At 42.8% G+C, this 19,970-nt stretch overlaps 1 protein-coding gene across 5 annotated transcripts in view; it reads right to left on the bottom strand.

Annotated features, from left to right (window-relative positions):
• Positions 1-19,970, bottom strand: part of APBB1 (amyloid beta precursor protein binding family B member 1) — a 465,162-nt gene that overhangs the window by 204,638 nt on the left and 240,554 nt on the right. For all 5 annotated transcript variants that reach the window (XM_086933711.1, XM_086933712.1, XM_086933715.1 and 2 more), the window contains one exon: positions 4,120-4,325. In XM_086933711.1, coding sequence (XP_086789837.1) covers positions 4,120-4,325 — 206 coding nt within the window. The remainder of the gene's footprint in view (positions 1-4,119; positions 4,326-19,970) is intronic.

Genomic DNA, 19,970 nt, shown 5'->3' with positions numbered 1-19,970 from the left:
CCAACGACATGTATGAATAAAGTATTCCAGACCAATGTTGGGTAATGACTTAACAGTGATGCGCAGGGCTTTGAAAGCAATGATTCTCCTTGTATGAAGCCAATGGAGTTTATGTAATGCCATGGAGGCAGAGTGATGTTTGGGAAGAAAACTAGCTGTGCTGCAGCATTTACTAAGATTTGGAGTTTGGCCGGGAGATGTTGCTGTACATTGACGTATAGTCCATAACAATCATGTTTCAAGAAAATCAAAGTTGTCACACCTGATCTTTGGATGTTAGGAGGGGTGTGAGGAAGGATTTTTCTGAGGTTCTTTGAAAGATAAAAAACAGAGGAAGTGATTTGATTTACCTGATTTGCAAATGTGAGTTTTATCAAAGATGACCGTAATTTTTCTGCCCTTGTCTACAGGTGTAGGTGGAGGGCCAGGCTCTTGTGGCCACCATTAGGAAGACCAGAGGCTGTTGTTGTTACAAACAAAAGAATCTCAGTATTTACTGAATTAAGTCGAAGGCAGTTTACAATCATTCAATTATTTATGCTTACCATACAGGTCTTGAATTGAAAGGCAGTGTGAGAATGGTTGCCAGATATTGAGACAATTTGTGTATCGACTGCATATGATTCCACGGAAAAAACTAATTATTTGATCATTTTAGCTAATCGACTAATATACAAATTAAATAAAGTGGGTCTGACAGACACCCCCCATGGGATCCCACAAGAAAGAGTGAAGAAATCTGAGATATGGGGATCTAAGGCAACCTGTTCCCTGTGCAAGAGAAAAGAGGCAAGAAGTGCAAGGGCTGAATCTCAAATGCCCCGCTGTGTAAGTGGCTGATGAGGATGTTATGATTGGCTATGTCGAACGCTGCTGAAATCTAAAAGAAGATGGGCAGTGTTGTCGACTTTGTTGATGGTTGTTCTTAGTCTTTAAGTTGCCACTATAAAGGCTGTTCAGGTGATATGATGGTTACGGAAGCCGAACCGAGAGGAATCGAGCAAGTCGTTCTCACTAATAAAGTAGATAGTAGTAAGTTCAAAGCGTTGTCAATTATTTTTGCTGGGAGAGGATGCCAGGATATGGGGCAATAGTTGTTGGGGTCCAAGGACAAGGCCGTGCTTTTTGAAAAAAAAAATTGTTTAGGTGAGCTTTTTTTAAATAAGAATGTGAGCTTATTCAAGATAGAAATATTAAGGGTTTAAACCGATTGGCCAGAAATAGCTGGGTGAGGGCTAATCTTTTAAATAGATGTTACAGTTACATAAAGGATTTTTGCTCTTCAAACATCTTCATAACGGACTATGGAAACACACATGAGATGGAGTTATAGATAATTAATACCTCGCAGTAGAATGCCTATGTTCAGAAATTCAGGACACACTGCAAAATAATGAGCCTTTTTCAGTGCTACCTTATGGGTATCTACAGGTGCAGGGTGGGACAGAGGAGAGAGTTTCAGCTCCGAGGTTCTCAGAGAGTTTCAGCTCTCTCACATTGCAGCCAAACCTGGAACGAGCTACCAGCAGACATCAGACGCGCCCCCTCCCTGAACACCTTCAGGAAGACCCTCAAGACCTGGCTCTAAGGCTAAACAGATCTGCGCCCCCCCATCCCCCGCCCCCACCCCTCAGCGCCTTGAGACCCTCGCGGATGAGTAGCACGCTTATAATTCCCTGATTGATCGATTGAGGAGAGAGTTTCAGCTCTCAGTGAGGCAAACCAACTTATTTGAGCAAGCTTCCAATAATCCTTTTCTGCTTCATAATTCTAGCTGCTGTTGCACACTCTCAATCAACAGAAAGCAGTCATGGCAATTTTGTAAGTCTTGCTACAAAACTCTTGAGACAAAGAGATTGCTTTGGTCAACCCCATCAGCCATTAGCTTTCCTGAATATGTCCTATTTTTCCACTGCATTAATGGGCTGTTTGCCAACCACACAGCACTGTTTGCATTGTCTTGTTGAGATTCCAGTAAGGATCAGGTAATTGGGCATGAGGAAGTTTTAACAGCTCTTTTTGCGATAGACTCGCCTCTCTTTCCTCATGCTGCTCCATCAGGACTTCCTTTAACTTCATTCCCCATCTGTACTGCATCGCCTCTGTGTTTGATGCTGCACGGCACTCAACTACAGGGACATGATGTTGCTGCTAGGGACACCAAAGGTCTGTAGCTTTAGTTTCCATGAGAGAAACAACTCTTTGGTGTCCCTAGTAACCACACTCAGCAGGCCCAGCTTCCTTGCTACTCCTGTTGGGTGGTTGATAAGCTTCAGTGTGCCTGGCAGCTCACCTGCTGCTGCTGAAATCCAAATTCAGCAAGACTGGCAGCTCCTCCGAGCCTGCTGCCAAGCCTCTGGTGACATTTAGTAAGTCTTACTGTTTTAGCAAAGACAATAGGTGTAGCTCGCAACTAAAACGCAAGCAAGACTTTCCTAGCTTTGACAATGCTCCTTTGTCTGGGAAATCGAGGCTCCATGGCGAGTGGAGTCAGCGGTCAATCTGGAGATTGGTTTTCTTCATGCAAGCCGACGGGATTCTAGAAAGGGGAGTGGGATATACTTCGAAAAAGGCCCATTCACAGCCTCTAAAAAGGTTAATAAAATAGGCCTCATCAGTTTAACTACTTCTATCTTTGCAAAAGCAAAGATGTGGAGTAGGGTTTAAAGAGTTTACGTTCTTAAAGTGTGTGTACTACATACAGAGAAAAAGGTTGTGGAAAACTTTACCGAATCTGAAGTGAAACCGCAACGAACCTCGTCTGGAATCGGAGAATGATTTTCAGAAATTACTTTTTAAAGTTTTTTTTTAAATGAAGACTTTGAAGATGGCAGCTAACTACCCCTGTTGGCTAACAAAACATTTTTATTGTTGCCTACGTATACTGGCTGTGCCTACGGACCGCAAGAAAGACTTCATAAAACTTTGTGTGTCAATCCCATGGCCATCATCCTCTGTTACCATGACAGTGCCTTCCGTCATCATGGCAGTCTGTCGCTTCGACTATCAGTCTATGCCATCATCACTGCCATACTGTCTTTTCTCACCACATATGCCCCCCTTTGCCATTATGACTGTCAGACTCTGCTGTCATCATAACATGGCAATAGGAGACACAAGGGACCATTACCTTTGCCAAACAACTATTAGTCTTTGCCGCCTGGGCGTTTTGGCTTTGCCACATGACAATTTTGCTTGACTATCACAACTGTTCACTCTGTGCCTTGTGCTATAAATCCTGCAACTCTGAACAGCTCTCGGACATTACCTGACTGGTCAACAACTGGACCACTAAACACAATGAAGACTCCAGCCTGTGCAGGTCATGAAGTAAAACAAACCTTACTTAGATATTTAAAGAGGCAGTCCAAGCTTATTCACACGCAGCTGTGAAGGTGGGAAGTACATGACTTTTCAAGCCGTAAGGATTGGCAACTGGCGGGAAAAGGCTTTCATCGTACAAAAGACTAATGATGCTCACATGCACACACTGCCAGAAATCCTCATTGAACACCAGCTCCTAGAGGTGTCAAAAGGACGTTGGGAAAAATGTTGGCGGTTATGAAATAATGCAATAAAACCATACCTATTCGCTGGATAACATGTCTGTGGGAGCAAAACCATTAAACGAAGCAGAAGCATATCGTAGGAGAGGCATTTTTGGAGGCAACTGGGCAACAAGGGAAGGGCATGGATGAAAAATTAAAATAAACATTTTCACTTCAAAATCCTCAATAGGCTCAATCATGCACCGGTTATAGAAGAAAGGGTTGATGCAAGACCTGGATTCTACATGCTTGGGATAAAGGAGCATCAAGTACAGGAGGTGCCTGTAGACTTACTGCATATCTTAATATTGCTGACATCAGTTTTCAGAAATAGCTTCATCAAGATCATACACCAAGTACAAACAAAACACATTTATCTGTGGTAGCAGTACACTTTAAAGGCTCACACTGGCAGGGGAGTGGGTTCCTTGGGTTCTGTAAACATCTAAGGGATTCATGGATTAGTATGAGCTGTGGGTGAACACAGAAGGATGCATCCCTTCAAATTTGGAATTAAACAAGATGTTAATGGCTCTAGAAATCAGAGCTCCTAGTGGCCAAATGTAGTCACCTGCTGCTCCTCGGATGGAGTGTTGCCTTCTGAGGAGGTGCACTGTTTCAGAGTCCCATCGCCATTGCATTGTGTCGAGGGAGGCTCCCACTGTGTGGTTCCAGTTGGGATGTGCCAGTAGTAGGTCCCAGATGTATCCTGCACCCTCATCCATCCAGCTGGTAAATCTGAATCCGTCTCGAAGGCGTTCCGATTCCAGAAGGAATCTATGGAGGGTAAAAAAAAAAGGTTTCAACAACTCTTTTTACTGACCAAGGTGGTTTCGTGTGGGAATTTAGTGTCCTGTACAAGACTCAGTTCAACAATTCAATGCCTTCGACTATGTACAATGTCTCATTCGTAACAAATACAGGTGGCTTCTGATCAGTTCATCCTTTGGGGAGATCATTTTTATTATATGACAATACTTTTGGAATATTTGTCTTCTGCTTCCCTGTTGTACGTTAGTACAAGTATTATTGGTTCTTCTTTTCAAACAAATGAAAATCCAACTAGGGATGAAATGAAAAGGTTGGCTACAGAAGGATTTCATAAATGAAGAATATAAGCTTTTAAGACAAACCCAAAAATGGCCACTATTGCTTTTCTGCCTAAAATACACAAAACATTGACAAGCCCTCACGGAAGACCAATTTTATCTGCTCGTGACTCACTGTATGAGAATGATTATCTGGCACCAATAGTTGGGAACCTGGGCTCCTACATTAAAGATCCAGAAATTTACTATGAATCCTAAACAATATAAGATGACAACAAGACTAATTATCAACAGCTATAGACACAGTATCGGTCTACATATCAATAAAACAAGAAATTGGATGTCCAGAATGCTAATATTTTTTAAAACAAGGCAATGTGGGAGAATTCAAGCACCCAATGATGCTCATGAAAATGATTAAACTAGGTCTTTACAATAACATTTATGATTAATCACAAAATATAAAAAAAACTGCACAACTGCCATGGACATTTAATTTCAGCCTAACCATGGGTTGGTGGGAGAAGAAGGTAGGGTGTGGGGAGGAGGGGTGGGGGGGAGAAAACTAATCGTTCACTCATTTGCTGTGGATCACATATGGACTGTGAAAAATGTTATGAGATTGAACAACGAGCTTGGTTTACAATTCACATACACTAACAGTACAGAAAAAGTTGACTTCCTGGATATTTTAATATATATCAAGAATGATCTCTTAGAAACAACTTCATACAGCGAGGAGACTTCAACAAATAGCATCTACATGGCTTCAGCTTCCAACCTTTTCTGAAAATCATCCCATATCGGGAGTTTCTCAGAAATGTAAAGAAACTGTTCCAATGAACAAGGTCTAAAAATGTAAAATAAGGAACTCAAAAAGAGATTCCTACAAAGGAAATATCATGAACAAGATATAATTTAAGTCCTTCAAAAAGCAAGGAATAAAACTAGTCTACAAACATTAATTGCGGATCAAAACAAGATAATAGAACCAAAGAAGAACCAATAAGACTTGTACTGACATACAAGGAAGCAGGAGACATCAGACGAATATTTCAAAAGTAATCAAAAAATATCCTGACATCGGCCCTCTGACAGGCACAACATCTAACATTACATTAAGAGCCCCCTCCGTAAAGGATAAACTGATCAGAAGCCACTTTACTATTGAAAAAGATCAAAAGTGGCTGGAAAACTCATAGAAAGTCTTTATAAAGTGCAGGACTTGTGAAGCAAACCATTAGGACAAACATGAAAGAGTTCAAGTACAAAGATGGTAAAACACTGAGGATCAGCAAAAGAATTACATGTGAATCTCAATATGCCATCTACATTCTTGAATGCCACTGTGGATTAAGATATGTGGGAAAGCATCACTTGTCCTTAGAGAAAGCGACTACTGTACACATAAGGGCTGTTCAACATAAAGATCCAACATACGCACTTGCCAAACTTTACAATAAAATACACACAGGGTTGGCAAAAATTTAGCTACTATGGGATTGATATAGTTACTAAAATTAAAAGAGAAGGAAATCAGACATGACTTTTTTGGTAATTGGAAAAAATATACATCGTGGTTAAGGACAAGGCGTCTGTATGGTCTCAACAATGTGGAGGAACTCTATGACCACTTATGAGGCAACAAGGAATTACAAAAGAAAAATATATTACTGCAAATGAGATATAAGAAGTTAACAAGAAAAGTCTGTGTGAACAGACCAAGGTTTCAAGTCCAACTTAAAAATATAGATTAAGATGATCGCCAATGGCTAGCAATACATTATGCCCCATGGATTACTGAATATGATAGAGCCTTCATTTGGGAAACAAATCAACCTCAATGGAATGTGCAACTTGAACAATGTGCCACTTATGCTATAAGATGAAGCGAGAATAGACTACTCGGTCACTCACTAGGGAAAAAGGGATGATATATGATTGGGAAACATTACAAAGCCACTTAAGCGATAAAGTGTGAAATAACTAGAGAGGCAGTCAGCCACCTGTTGGAGACACTAGAAAAAAGAGATTCAGCAACAGATGTTCACATTCGTCACAATAACAATTATGGCATGAACTGCCTGATGAGATACACTTTTTTTTTTACCTTTTCAATTACTTAGGAGTGTGTCACACAATTATTCCAGTTTTTTTAAATAAACTACACTTCCCAACTTGCATCATAATTGACAGGGTAGGACAAGTATTAAAAGGTGACATTGAGAAAGGACTCAATACCAGTGACCAAGTCCGCAAGGTTGAAACGTGTTGGCGTTATCCGTTTGTGCTCACATTATGGATGATTAAAGATTTCACATTATGATTCCCTGCATGCCGTGCAATTTTTGGATTAATTAAATACAGGAGTTAGTCAACTGTGACGCAGACACTAGCTGCAAGTGCGCACCAGTCTTGAATGACCACATTAGTTGAAAATATATAAATACATATACACACACACACACTTACCTTAAATAGATTTACCATGCATTGTAATGGTATGCATGGTAAAAGACCCAAAAAATGATGCATGGTAAAAGCACTTTGTGGTGATCGCCGCATTGTAAAGGCTGTTTCCCCAACTTTTATTTATTGCTCATCATATCAATTCAAATAACATTAATTTCAGTTTCACTTTCTGCCCATTTCATCAATTCTCATCTAACCTACATTAATTATTTACTTGTCATTGCTTCCAATCTTTCCAACGCAAGCAAACAAATTCCATTGTGGGCTTCCATTGCAATTCTATCTCAGGACCAGAGACGAAGATTACGCTGGTCTTTCTTCTTTATTTTTGTACCAGCAGACATTGAACATAATTTATTTGAACTATAAAAACTACATTTCCCATGAAAAATTGTGAAAACAGAAACAGTCCACCCAATCAGACATCAGCATATCCCTGAAGAACCTCTTGCAGACACGCTGTATTCCCCTCTTTCTTCGCTGCCCCAGCAGCCTCTGTGCCATTACATGCTTGGTGTTAATTACTGCTTTTATGCCATTTCTGACATTGATGAATTGTAGGTTTATACACTAGTTTCAATTTAAGATTAATGCAGATTGTGGTGTGGTGTTAAATTACTGCTTTCTCCCCAATCCTGCTGCTGGAACGTTCTCTTTCCTACTTCGCACTCCTATGCGGCTGCCCCTTCAGCTTTTGCTCTGTCTTCACAGTGAGGTCAGCCGACCGCTGGACGTTCTTCAAACCGTAAGCGGTTTCCATATCATATTTTATGGTTCGCAATTCAGCCCACCAGGCCTTGACCCTTTTTGTCTTTATGAACGTGTTCCATCACCCTGCAAATTGTTACTTGCCTTAAGGAAAATGGAATAATTTACTATTCAGACTTCAGTCTGTGCTACAGTAGGAAAAGTGTTGGACTTCATGTCCAACATTAATCTACAATGCTTCCTTTAAGGCAAGTCTTCATAACGACTTGCAGGATAAATGAACGCGCTGTAAAGACAGGTTCGTAGTTCGGACCACGTTGTAGATGCACAAAGTGGTGCGAGCCACCGACTTAAGGCTGTTTCCCTCTACTAGGCAAAGCCAATCAGGTGGCGGACTGGTACTCCCACCACTGGCAGGATGCCAGTCTATGGAAGTTACATCCACAGGTGTTTCAAAGAATTTCGTCGAGGCCGGGCCCTTTTATGATGGATCTGTTTGCCCCTCGGCTGGTCCATCAGTAGGACAGATATTGCAGCTGGCACCCAGACCTGAAAGCGGTGGTGACCAATGCTTTTCTCCAGGACAGGAGCAAGGAGAAGGGATATGCATTCCCTCTGCTCTCCATGACAATGAGGTTATCTGGGCAAATTCGGAGACAGCTGGTGGATATGGTGGTAATCACCAAGATTTGGAGATTTCAAGTTTGGTTTCCAGTTCTGATGGAACTTTCTTGGGATTTATTTATTAATTTTGTGGGTTTTATAGCGCGAACAAGACTCTTGCGAGTATCAGAGCGCTTTACAAGTCAAAATAGAAGGTGGGATATAGTCTACCACGAACAATGTGAGTAGGTTATAATAGTACTAAATCTAGAGAATACAGTGCTAAGCTAGCGCAAACAATATAAACAGCAGGACGAATATGAGCACAAGAAACAGCAAATAATACAATACACTGAATAGACAAATAGTTCACGTGAATTTAGCCATGATGATAGCTTTCACTTCTCTTTTGAAGGAGGCGGAGGAAGGGTTCATTCGTGTTTCACTGGGCAAGGCCTTCCATATCCTTGGAGCCTTACCAGAAAAGGACCGGTTATATATTTTTTCTTGGCAAATCGTTGAGGTTGTAGAAGAAGTCTTGGCACTCCTGGAAGATCTGCTGCCCGCTGAGAGCACCAGTTTTTGAGCTAGGTATTGTGGGGCTTTGTGGTGGAGCGCCTTGTGCGTCATACATGCTATTTTTAAATGAATTCTGGCTTCAAACGGAAGCCAGTTGAGAGCTCTCAAGTCTGTGGATATAAGGGTGTTTCTCTTAGAACCAGTGATGAGTCTCGCCGCTGAGTTGATCGTGGCTCTTAGCGGGGCTGTCTAAGATCTTGGGAGGTCGAATAAGGTTACTGCTCCATATTCCACTCGGGGGATAACTAGAGCTTGCACACCTTGTTTGAAATCGTGGTCGGGCAGATAGGGTTTCAGTTTTCGCAGGGTCTTTAGGTGGAAATTGGCTCCTTTTGTAGAGGCGCTGATGTGTTTCTGCATCTTGAGTTGATTGTCCAGCGTTACCCCAAGAGATTATGCTGAGTCGACTAGGAGTGGTTGACCATTGTAGTAGTAGAAAAAGCTTTATTCGATTTTTGTAAATTAAAAAATCATAAAAGCAACAGCATCAAAAATCAATACACATGTACATACGTAAAACAGTACAATGAAAGAAATACGTAACAATATTGATATTGACTTAACATAATACATTTTTCCTTTTTAAAAAGACATTCTTTAAAAAACTAGTCATAGTTGCCACACAAAATTCATCATTTAGTAGCTGGAGATACAACAGAGCAGGACGACAATGTCGCCATGGGCCATATTTATTCAGTAGAGGTTTGATCCAACGGGCTTTTTCATTTTGATAAAAACCACAAAAACAGATCACGTGCAATGTTGATTGATCAGAACTCCCGTCACAGGGACAGTTGATAAGTTTTTTAGACCAATCATTAGTTTGAGGGAAAGACACTAAGCGGTAAAAAATATCAAATCTAAATCTGGTGAGTAGGTACCTATCAAAGCCCCCAGAGCACCAGGTCAGATAAGACTGCATATTATCAGAGGTGAGCAAAGAATGGTGCCGCAATACCGAGACCTTGTTCAACTCAACTGCTAACCTCAAAGATTCCAGGTGAGCCCAACATTCTTTCTTTAGTGCTGCCCTCGTGATCCTACATAAACCCTTTGGATCAATATAATACTCAGGTTTGCCCAAGTCATGGCAAAACTTTCGAATATAAGTTAGCCATGGTATTTTATGAGAGTTATCAAGGGCCATTACGTCAAGCATAATTTCACTATTTAAAGCTAACTCGTCAGCGGTCCAGACCCTGTGCCAGAGAAGTAAAGGTTGCATCGCAATCAGGTTGCTAATATGACGGACACCCAGCTCAGCGTGGCAATCATATACAGAAGTACTAGGCGGAACAGCTAAAATAAACCTTAAAAAAGCATTTTCTATGGATTGTAGTTCTCTAGAATCAAGTATGCCCAGACGCCTGCCCCATATGTCGCTGTACTTACACATTTGGCTGAATAAATCTTAAGTAAAATAACTGGGGGTCTTTTTCCCATTTTACGCGAAAAGGCCATAAGTGCTGCTGTGGCCTTTTTAAACGATAAAATTCTACTCCTAATTGCTGGGCCCCAGTGTCCAGCACCCTCCAGAACTACTCCCAAATATGTGAAAGTTTTAGTGGTCTGCACTTTATCCCTACCAGCAAACAGTTTGCATGTTTTGGGCTTTCCTCTGGAACAAACCATCGCAAAGGTTTTCTTTACATTTAGGGACAAACCCCTAGAATCCATAAAATTAATATGCGTATCTAGGGCTAGCTGCAGACCCCTCTCGGTTCTGGCCATAATAACGGCGTCGTCCGCATATAATAGGGACGCTATTTGTTCGTTCGTATAAAGATTAAAAAGTAGGGGCGCAAGGACACATCCTTGTCTCACCCCTCGTTTCACATAAAATGGCTTGGTACATTCCCCACTGACACCAAATCTCACCCTTGCCCTAGCTCCAGCATAAAGTTGCCTTAAAAATGAGATAATGGGCTCATCAATTTTAAGATTTTCCAACACTTCCCATAAACGGTCATGCCTTACACAATCAAACGCGGCACTAAGATCAACAAATGCCGCATAAAGTTTTTCAGCCTTAGCCTGTACATATTTCCCTTGGAGGAGTGTAAAATTTAAAACCTGTTCAACAGTGCCCATCCCTTCTCTAAAACCATATTGGACCTGGGATAGGACTCCTACATCTATGGCCCATGATAATAGTCTGTTTAGGACAACCCTTCCCACTAGCTTCATAAAAGAATCAAGAAGGGAGATAGGACGATAACACAAAGGATTCTCTCTATCTCCCTTCTTGAAAATGGGAATGATGATGGAGTCGGACCAAGTTTTAGGGAGGCCCAGCTCACCGCTTGCATCCATCACTCTTTTCAGGATAGGGGACCATAAATCAACCGAGTGTTTAAACAAATCAATAGGTACCCCATCAATACCCGGGGCCTTACTTCCTTTGCTCCGCTCTATGGCTAAGGTTATTTCACCAGTTGAAATTCCCAGATTAACTTGCTTAAAGGATCGAGTTGCATCTTTTTCAATACCCTCCATGTCAACTAATTTTAGGGTCTCCCCAGGGTTGTAGACTTCCGAGAAGAAGTCGATCCAGGAAGATTCGCTAATGGCAACCTCTATCCTCGCTTTCGTAGATGTACTGAAAAACGGTGCATTAACTGCACGCCAGAATTGGGCACAGTCCTTAGATTGGGCAGCAAGAACCAAATTGGTCCAGGCCTCCTGTTTGATGTTTTTCTTACAGTTACTTCTGGACAATCAATAGATTTTTCTGCAATTTGCCACCTCTACTGGGCCTTAATCTTTTTGTGAAGGGCAACGTTCAAGAGGGAATGTGCCTTAGAACAGGCCGCATCAAACCATGTATTAGTCGACGTCTTGCGAGAAGAATCTCGCCCGCTCCGTGACAAACTATCTCTGATATTGTGTGAGATAGTTTCAAAAGCTTTCAGCACGTCTTCGCTAGAAGTCACTTCATCTAAACACCTCTCAATTTGGGCAAGAGATCCACTAACAATCTTATTGTGCATGATCTCTGCGTTAATGTAACTCCATTTAATAGTATACCAGTTAGGTCTGGGCATTTCACAAGATTTCAGCCATGACAGTCTCCCTATCAGGGAATTGTATTGTGCCTGTGGAAATCTTATGGAAAAGGAGAGGGGAAGATGATCGCTAAACCCTACCGGGTGGGTGAAAAAAATCTGTATACCAGGAGGCGTGACTTTCAGAGGCTATGATATAATCAATAGTGGTACCGTAACCTCTCCCCACAAAAGTTGCACCAAAATCAACAGAGACCATTGAGAGCTGTTAGGTTCTTTGTTGTAATGTACAAATGCTTGTTTCTTTTTACATTATGTTATGACATAGGTACATTCTTTTACTTGTCATATGGTTCTACTCCTGGTCATTCCTGGTGCACTGTAGCATTGGAGCCTGGAGGAGTTAGCTGTGTCTTAGAGAGCTGTTGGTGATGTTTCTTTCATTAAACCAGAACTTCAACCTATCCAGTGTCTGAACATCTTTTTAACACTGGCGACGATTGGCAGCTTGGAAGGGACAAGCCACATCACCACTCAACCCTGAACCCACTTTTGGATTTGTCTTTTAAACGAAAAGTTCGTTTGGATTTTTGGATTTATCTCCATTGCCTTCTATTTTATCTTGGATTTAAGACTTTATGAGTTTAAAACCCTCTGGAAATGGGACCTTTTGGATTTAAGTCTGCCTGATTTCTGACTTCCTTATTTCAACACTTGTGGCTTTGAGACTGAAATTGCGCTGAGACTTATCAGTTGTGAAACGGGAATAGTGCTGAAATTCAACAATTGTCGATCTTTTACTGTTTTTGCGCTGAAATCGCCTTTCCTTTACCACGTTTTCACTTCAAGGTAACCCGTTTTATATTGAATTCATTACCTGTTTACTTCTGACTTCCAACGGCCTTTCCTGCCGTTGTGCACGCTCTGGTGATTGCCTCGAGAGCTCCCTCGCTCTCTCTCATTCGGCCATCATCATCATGGAGCGGTGCTGACATTCGCGCTGGAGCTGCGTGGGACATAGAACTCCGTCTTCGAGTGCTGCCTTTCAATGGCATCCCGGCATCCCTTGCGCGACGCCTGAACGTGACGTCTGAACGCCACGTCATCACGTCTTTGCGCATACGTGCCGCCATCTTTGTTTTGCTCGTCTCTTAGCAACCAAACATCGGCATCTTCACCTACGATCAGCGTTTTCACCAGACTTTCTACCTTGTTTCTACAACGACTCTTGCCTCTCATTTATCAGCGTTTTCAGGTTTTATGTTTTGGTTTTGCTTTTACTGTTTTGGTTTTTGACTCTGTATTTTCTTTGATACACACACACTTATATTTACAGTTTATTTATTTTTCTTTTACCTTATTGCTTCACCTCATTATGGCCTCTTCTTCTTCCATGACCCAACCCCCTGCCTTCCTGTGTGAAAAGGGTGAACCTATTCTCCCTTGGAAAAGATGGAAAAATCTTTTTGACTCTTATCTTTTAGCCATAGGTGGTGAAAAATTTTCTGCTGTAAGAAAACAAGCTATATTACTGCACAATTTAGGTGTGGAGGGTCGTAATATTTATGACAGTATTGATGAAATACCCATCAATGATGGTTCTGGTGACTCTCCTTCGGATGTTTTTCACATGTCTTTAAAAATGTTAGAGGATTATTTTGGTCCTAGGATTAATGTAGTTTTAGAACGCCATAAGTTCTTTGCAAGAGTACAGGAGCCTAAAGAAAAGGTTGGCTTGTATGTTGCTTCTCTAAAAACATTGGCTCGTACTTGCGAATTTGGGGAACTCACGGATTCCTTGATTCGTGACCAGTTAGTTAGGTGTACGAATAACCCCAGAGTACAAGAGAAACTCTTGTCTAAAAATCCCTCCCTCAGAGAAGCTTTAGCCATTGTTGAGGGTATTGAGAATACTTCTGGTTGGGCCAAGGAGATGAAAGAGCACAAAATTTCTCCTGATGGCGCTTCTGCCTCCAGTAGTATTCATCAAGTTGCCCAACCTTTCAATTCCCCTCTACCTACTATCTCTGAAGACACTGTAAAGTTATGCAAAACACCAAGCCAAAAACTGTTTTTGATCGTAGCAAGATCAAATGTTACAGATGTGGCAGTCCTAATCATTCTTCTTCCTTTCCCAATTGTTATGCCAAATCTTCCACTTGTATCAAATGTGGCATTAAAGGACACTATGCCAGAGTATGTAAATCCTCCACCAAAGTACACTCTATTGAATGCTCCTCGCCTTCCTCTGACTCTCCTAGATTGGTTGTTTCTAGTGTTACAAGTGATGGGAATATTGACGCTGATCCCATTGTCATGCCTGAGTGTAATGTAATTATTGGTGGGGAAGATTTTGTTGTCTTAGCTGACTCTGGTTCTCCCTTTACCCTAATTGGAAATGAGAATTGGAACAAAATTTTTCCTAATCTTGACTTGTTTAAACCGGATATTAATGCTGTCAGTTATAATGGTTCTCATATTGAAGTATCTGGGTATACTGTTATGAGAATCTATTTCAAAGGTCGTGAAACTGTGGGAAAAATTTATGTTGCTTACAGAGGTGACAATCTTTTAGGCTGGAGACACCAGAGAGATTTGGGAATCATTCTTAATCCTAATGCTCTCAAACCCACTGACCAAGTTATGCTTATTGATCAAATTTCTATCTCCAACATTTTCTTTGATGAATTTCCGCATGTTTTTTCCAGACAGTTTGGGTTTATTGAAAGGTTTTCAACACCGAATTATTTTAAAAAAGAATGCAGTCCCTTGTGTGTTTAAAGTTAGGAAAGTTCCTAACATGATGCTTGCTCCACTCAAACAAGAACTTTCTAGACTCATAGAGTTGAATATTATTGAAGAAATTGAATCTTCAGAGTGGTTGGCCCCAGTAGTTTTGGCCCCCAAGGATGGTGGGAAGAACATTCGCATGTGTGCGGACCTTAGGGGTTTAAATAAATGTATTTGGGTAGACCAACAACCCCTACCTAACATTCCTGAGTCCATAACTATGCTTGCAGGGGCTAAAATATTCTCTGTTCTTGATTTGTCCTCAGCTTACCACCAGGTTCCACTTCATGAGGATTCCAAGCATCTCACCTCCTTTGTTACTCCTCTAGGAGCTTATCGTTTTGTTAGGATGCCTTTTGGGCTGGCATCCGCTGCGGCTTGCTTTCAAAGAATTATGAAAATGGTTGTAGGTGATGTCCCAAATGTCATATTTTTCCAGGATGACATTCTAGTTTTTGGCAAAGACAATACGGAACATGAAAGGGTTTTGAGAGCAGTTCTTTTCAGGTTAGCTGACAAAGGTCTTACAGTTAACAAAGCTAAGTGCAAAATAGGTGTAACTTCTGAGGTTCCGTGACAATTGTAAGTGGTGTTTTCGACTCGCACGAATATGGTCGAGTCTGGTATCTACGAACCGCAAATGACGAGTTTAGTGGGTGTGCGCAGTTTCGCTGTGCTAAACTAAACCGTTCGTCTGTTTCGTGGGTTTATACATCTGTACCCACGGGTTCCATCTTAGATATGGAATCCATTTTGTCTCCTGCCCTCAAGTAGCCAGCGAACGGACGCTGTCCGCTTCACGACCCTGGGATTCCCAAGACTCTTGCGGAAGACACGTTTCCTTTGAAAGTGTCTTTTTGATGAGGGGGATGATACTGTAGGGCAGATGGCCCCGCTCGAGGCTCATCTTGCCGTGCCCGTCTATTGTCTCAGCCGTGCATCTCATTAGGCACGTCTCTTTGATGCCTGTAGCTCGTGTTTTCCGATACCACCCCTTTTACACCCTTTCCGATCTCCCCACTGTTTCTGCCTTCCTCCGCGCCTGTCTCTGTTCCTTCTTCGATCTGTTTACTGCCGATTGGAATGTACTAATGGTGGGAAGATGGGTTTTTACAGTTGGGAACCGCCAAATGTTTCTGTACTTATGTTCCGGACCTTGAATGCATCAAAGCGACCCTTCTCGGGGATAATTATGGGAACCAAGTTGTAAACCTTTGTGTACCATGTTAACCTATGAGAGAAATGTGTATAAAAAGGAGCGATCCACAGTAGCAAACTGAAGCAGATCCCGCGAACATACCCGTTGTGTACTTCACGTGACTTCTGTGTTCCCTGCAGTAAATAAACCTCGAATCTTTGACGCCGAAGGAAGTGTCCTGTGTCTCTGTCATTTGTACGCCGGAACAGGTTACCCACGAAGGTTTCAGGTGTTGTCCCCTGGCACCGCTGGGTCTTAAATAACCCAGTCCTTCAGTTGGCGCCCAACGTCGGGCTGCATCAGTGGTACCGGTCCAAGCCCGACGATCGTGAGGAACTTCGTGTGAAATCTCCGAGGGAAGGTGCACCCCGCTTCATCGATCCTGTTGTCGAAACAAGTGGCCCGACGACTTTTCCCGCGAAGATTCCCGCCTCCTGACGGCTGCGACAGACTGCTGCCCTGACTGTAGACCTGTTTTGGCGCCTGGCGTAGACCTTGGTACAGCGAGACGATTGACGGGCCTTCCTGGTGACGCCATCGATCTTTGAGTTAAGTATTTGTGGGTCGCTCCCAGAGTCCTTGGTTGTGGTTGCTTAGTTGTTGCATGGTTCCATTGCATTTGTGGTTCTTAGTACTTGGTTCTTTGTTGTGTTATTTGACGTCTGCAGTCGCCAAAAACCGAGGGTTTTCGCTCTTTGCTGGGACTTGGTAAATCCCGTAACCCTTGAAGTTTGTGAAACTCGGCTAGTGTGCAAGATGCCTGGTCGTAGTACTTTGTTCAGTTGTTTCAGACGTTGTGGTACGGATTCCCGACTGGAGGACTCGTGTCCGATACCTCCGGTTGGAACTCCAACTTATGAGCTTTACAGTAAGCATGGGTTAGGTCCTATTACCTTTAATGAATATTGGATTTGTTACACCAAAAAGGATGGTGTCCTTAGTTGGCCACCTCATGGTAGTTTCGAGACCCCGATTTTAGATAACCTCGAGGCAAAATTGTTTAAGAAAAAGTCAAGGCCGGCCATGTTTGATGCCTTTCGGTTGTGGCGTAAAGAAGCCCGACAGAAAGAGATCAGACGGACAAAACGTAATCAGAGAGATGGTGTTGCTACTATTGTAAAGAAAGCAGAGCAGTTTCAGCGTGATAAGGAGGAAAAGGAAAAGGAAGTTTTTGACAGGCTTCAGCGTATGACTATAGATAAATGTTATCCCGCTTTGCCAACGGAGTCGGATAAGAAGGAGGAATTAGTTGAGGATCCTTTAATGTCCTATCTTATGAAGTCACCACCTCGTACGCACAGGGTACCGCAGCTCCTGTGGTTCCCCCTGCCCCTGCTCCTGTACCCGCTCCTCAACCTGTTCTTCCGACTGTTCCTGCTCCCTTGCCTATTGCTGTCCCTACTGCTCCTCCGCTTGTACTTCCACATACTCCTGCTCCCGCTACTGCTCCGGTTCTACTTACTCCTACTGCTTCTTCTGTTCCTACTCCTTCTCTCGTTTCTACTCTATCGTATACTTCTCCAACTACTCGACGTCGTACCCCTTCAATGGCTGCTAATTTTGCTAATTCTCTTGGCCCTATTCTTGAGTCCGTTGATTCGGACGGTCCACAAAGACGTAGTCAGCTTCCTGGTAATAGGGAACAATATGGAACAACAGCGTTGTACAATATGGCGATGTCATGGATGCTACATCCCTATAGAAATCCTCCGCGTTCGGTATTGGATACGTTTAGTCAATTCAATATACCGACACAGAGGTATGTTTTTGAAGAAATGTGCAAGGTTGTGCACGATCAAATATCGGCAGATGCATCGGAAGATGTATTAACTGCTTTGACTAACTTACAGCTTCAGTTTTCGAGCGGAATGGTGGTGGGTACCAATGTTCGACGTGCCATCGAGCAATTATTGGCCCTCCGTCCCTCTCCGATACCTCAAGCATTGTTCGTTGAGGATGTTGAGAGACAGATGCGTCTGGTCAGTATCCCATGCGCGAGGTTCCTCCAGTGTGGATGCCAGCTAATCCTCAGGCTCAACCTCCAGTGTTGGCACATTTCCAAAGAGTGTGGATACATCTCCCATGGAAACGATCAGAAGTGTTACAGGTGAAGCAATCTTTGCCTGACCCTCGCAAAAATCCTGCAGGGTATTATAAGGAATTGTCGCAGCTTGTAGATGCTACGATAATGAATCTTGCCGATATCGATATGCTGTTTGGCAATGTCGTACCGCAACCGGTATGGGCCAAGATTCGGCACGAAGATCATGCAAACGAATTAGGTGGCGATTGGGCTGCTCTTACTGCGGCAGATACACGACAAACTGGTGGGGCTAAGCCTGAACAGCTCATTACTGCTCTCCCTCAGAGAATCATTACCCTGATGAAAACGCTTATGCCAGCTATGAGGGTGAACTGGGACAAGTTGTCAGCTTGTCGACAGAAGAAGGACGAGAGTGTCTCTGATTTCTTTACGAGATTTGAGGAGGCATTTATCGACCACAGTGGTCAGGACATGAGTACTGAGGGTGGTCAACGGTTGTTTGTGGATAAATTTGTTTCTAACTTATTGCCCGACTTGAGCAATAAATTAAAAAATTCTGAGAGTGCGTGGGCTGTCTCTACGTCTGCTCAAATATTGGCAACGGCACAATATTATGAGAATAGGGAGAAAGAAGAGAATGATCGTGCCGATAAAAAGACGAAAGAACTTAAAACTAAGGTGTTGTTGCAGCAAGCGTATCCTCCGCGTTCGAATCAGAATGATTCGCAACAACGTAATCGATCGCAGTCGCAATCTAATAGGTCGCAATCGCGAAATGACTCCTCTTCGCAAAGATCTTCGTTAGGGTACAATCAGTGTGCCTATTGTAGACAGGAGGGTCACTTAAAATTCAATTGTCCTGTTCTAAATGAGCGTAGTAGTGGTAACACATCTAGAGGAGGTCGTGGTGGTGCTCAGCAGACATCATGTGGTAGGGATCGTGGTGCTCCCAACGATCGTTCAGACAATTCGTCAAATTCTAACAATTGTTTTGATCAACGTGGATCATCGCAAGGACGATCTGCGCAGTACAACGTAGATGATTATTACGTCGATCAGGATGCTGACGACGGTAATTACTAGGACAGCCGTAGACAAGGAGAGGGAGTGGTATCAGTTCCGGTTGATCAGAGAGGGCCTTACGTCGCAGTTGCCACCTCGGGCGTCGTTGAGCCTTTTCTGTTGGACACTGGTGCAGCGAAAAGTTCCATCATGCATTCGAAACTCCCTGGCGCACCTTTGTCTGGCCTAACAAATGTTTCCGTTGGATTCTCTGGCGCCCCTGTTAGCAATCCGGTTTCGTGCCCATTGCCACTCACAATTGGGCCACGTGAGCTTGAAGCTCCGCTGATTTTGTCCACTGGTTGTGGTGAAAATCTCTTGGGCCTGGATTTGCTAAAACGTCTGTATGCGACTTTGTATTGTTCTCCTGCGGGGGTAAAGCTTACGTTGGGTGAGAGAGTTGTCTCTCCTATGTATTTGTCTCTCGATAAGCTTCCACCGGAATTGAGTTCTCTTCCTGCATCTTTGTGGGCAACAGGTCCAAATGACGTGGGCCTGCTCGACATCTCCCCTTATGTTGTTCACGTGAAATCTAATGTGCGATTGCCACGTATTCCCCAGTATCGTATCTCCCTTGATGGTGAACGAGCATTGTTGGCGATCATCTATGATTTGATCGAGAAAGATGTTATTGAGGAGACTCGGGGAAACGTGTGCAACAGCCCTGTACTGCCTATCCTGAAACGTACCGATCCTTCTAAACCACCTGTTTATCGTTTTGTTATCGATTTACGGGAGGTAAATAAAATTGTGATTCCTCAGTTCCCTGTTGTGCCTGACATCACGGCGCTACTTCATCTTGGTTTTCAGTAATCGATCTGAAGAATGCGTTCTTCAGTATTCCGATTGCTGAAGAAAGCAGAGACCTTTTTGGTTTCTCTCTTGGTGGCCGTAGCTTCCGGTTTAAACGTG

Source organism: Lissotriton vulgaris, chromosome 8, assembly GCF_964263255.1.
Source record: "Lissotriton vulgaris chromosome 8, aLisVul1.2, whole genome shotgun sequence".
In the NCBI taxonomy this organism is placed as follows: Eukaryota; Metazoa; Chordata; class Amphibia; order Caudata; family Salamandridae; genus Lissotriton; species Lissotriton vulgaris.
This window is presented reverse-complemented; position numbering and strand designations above follow the sequence as displayed.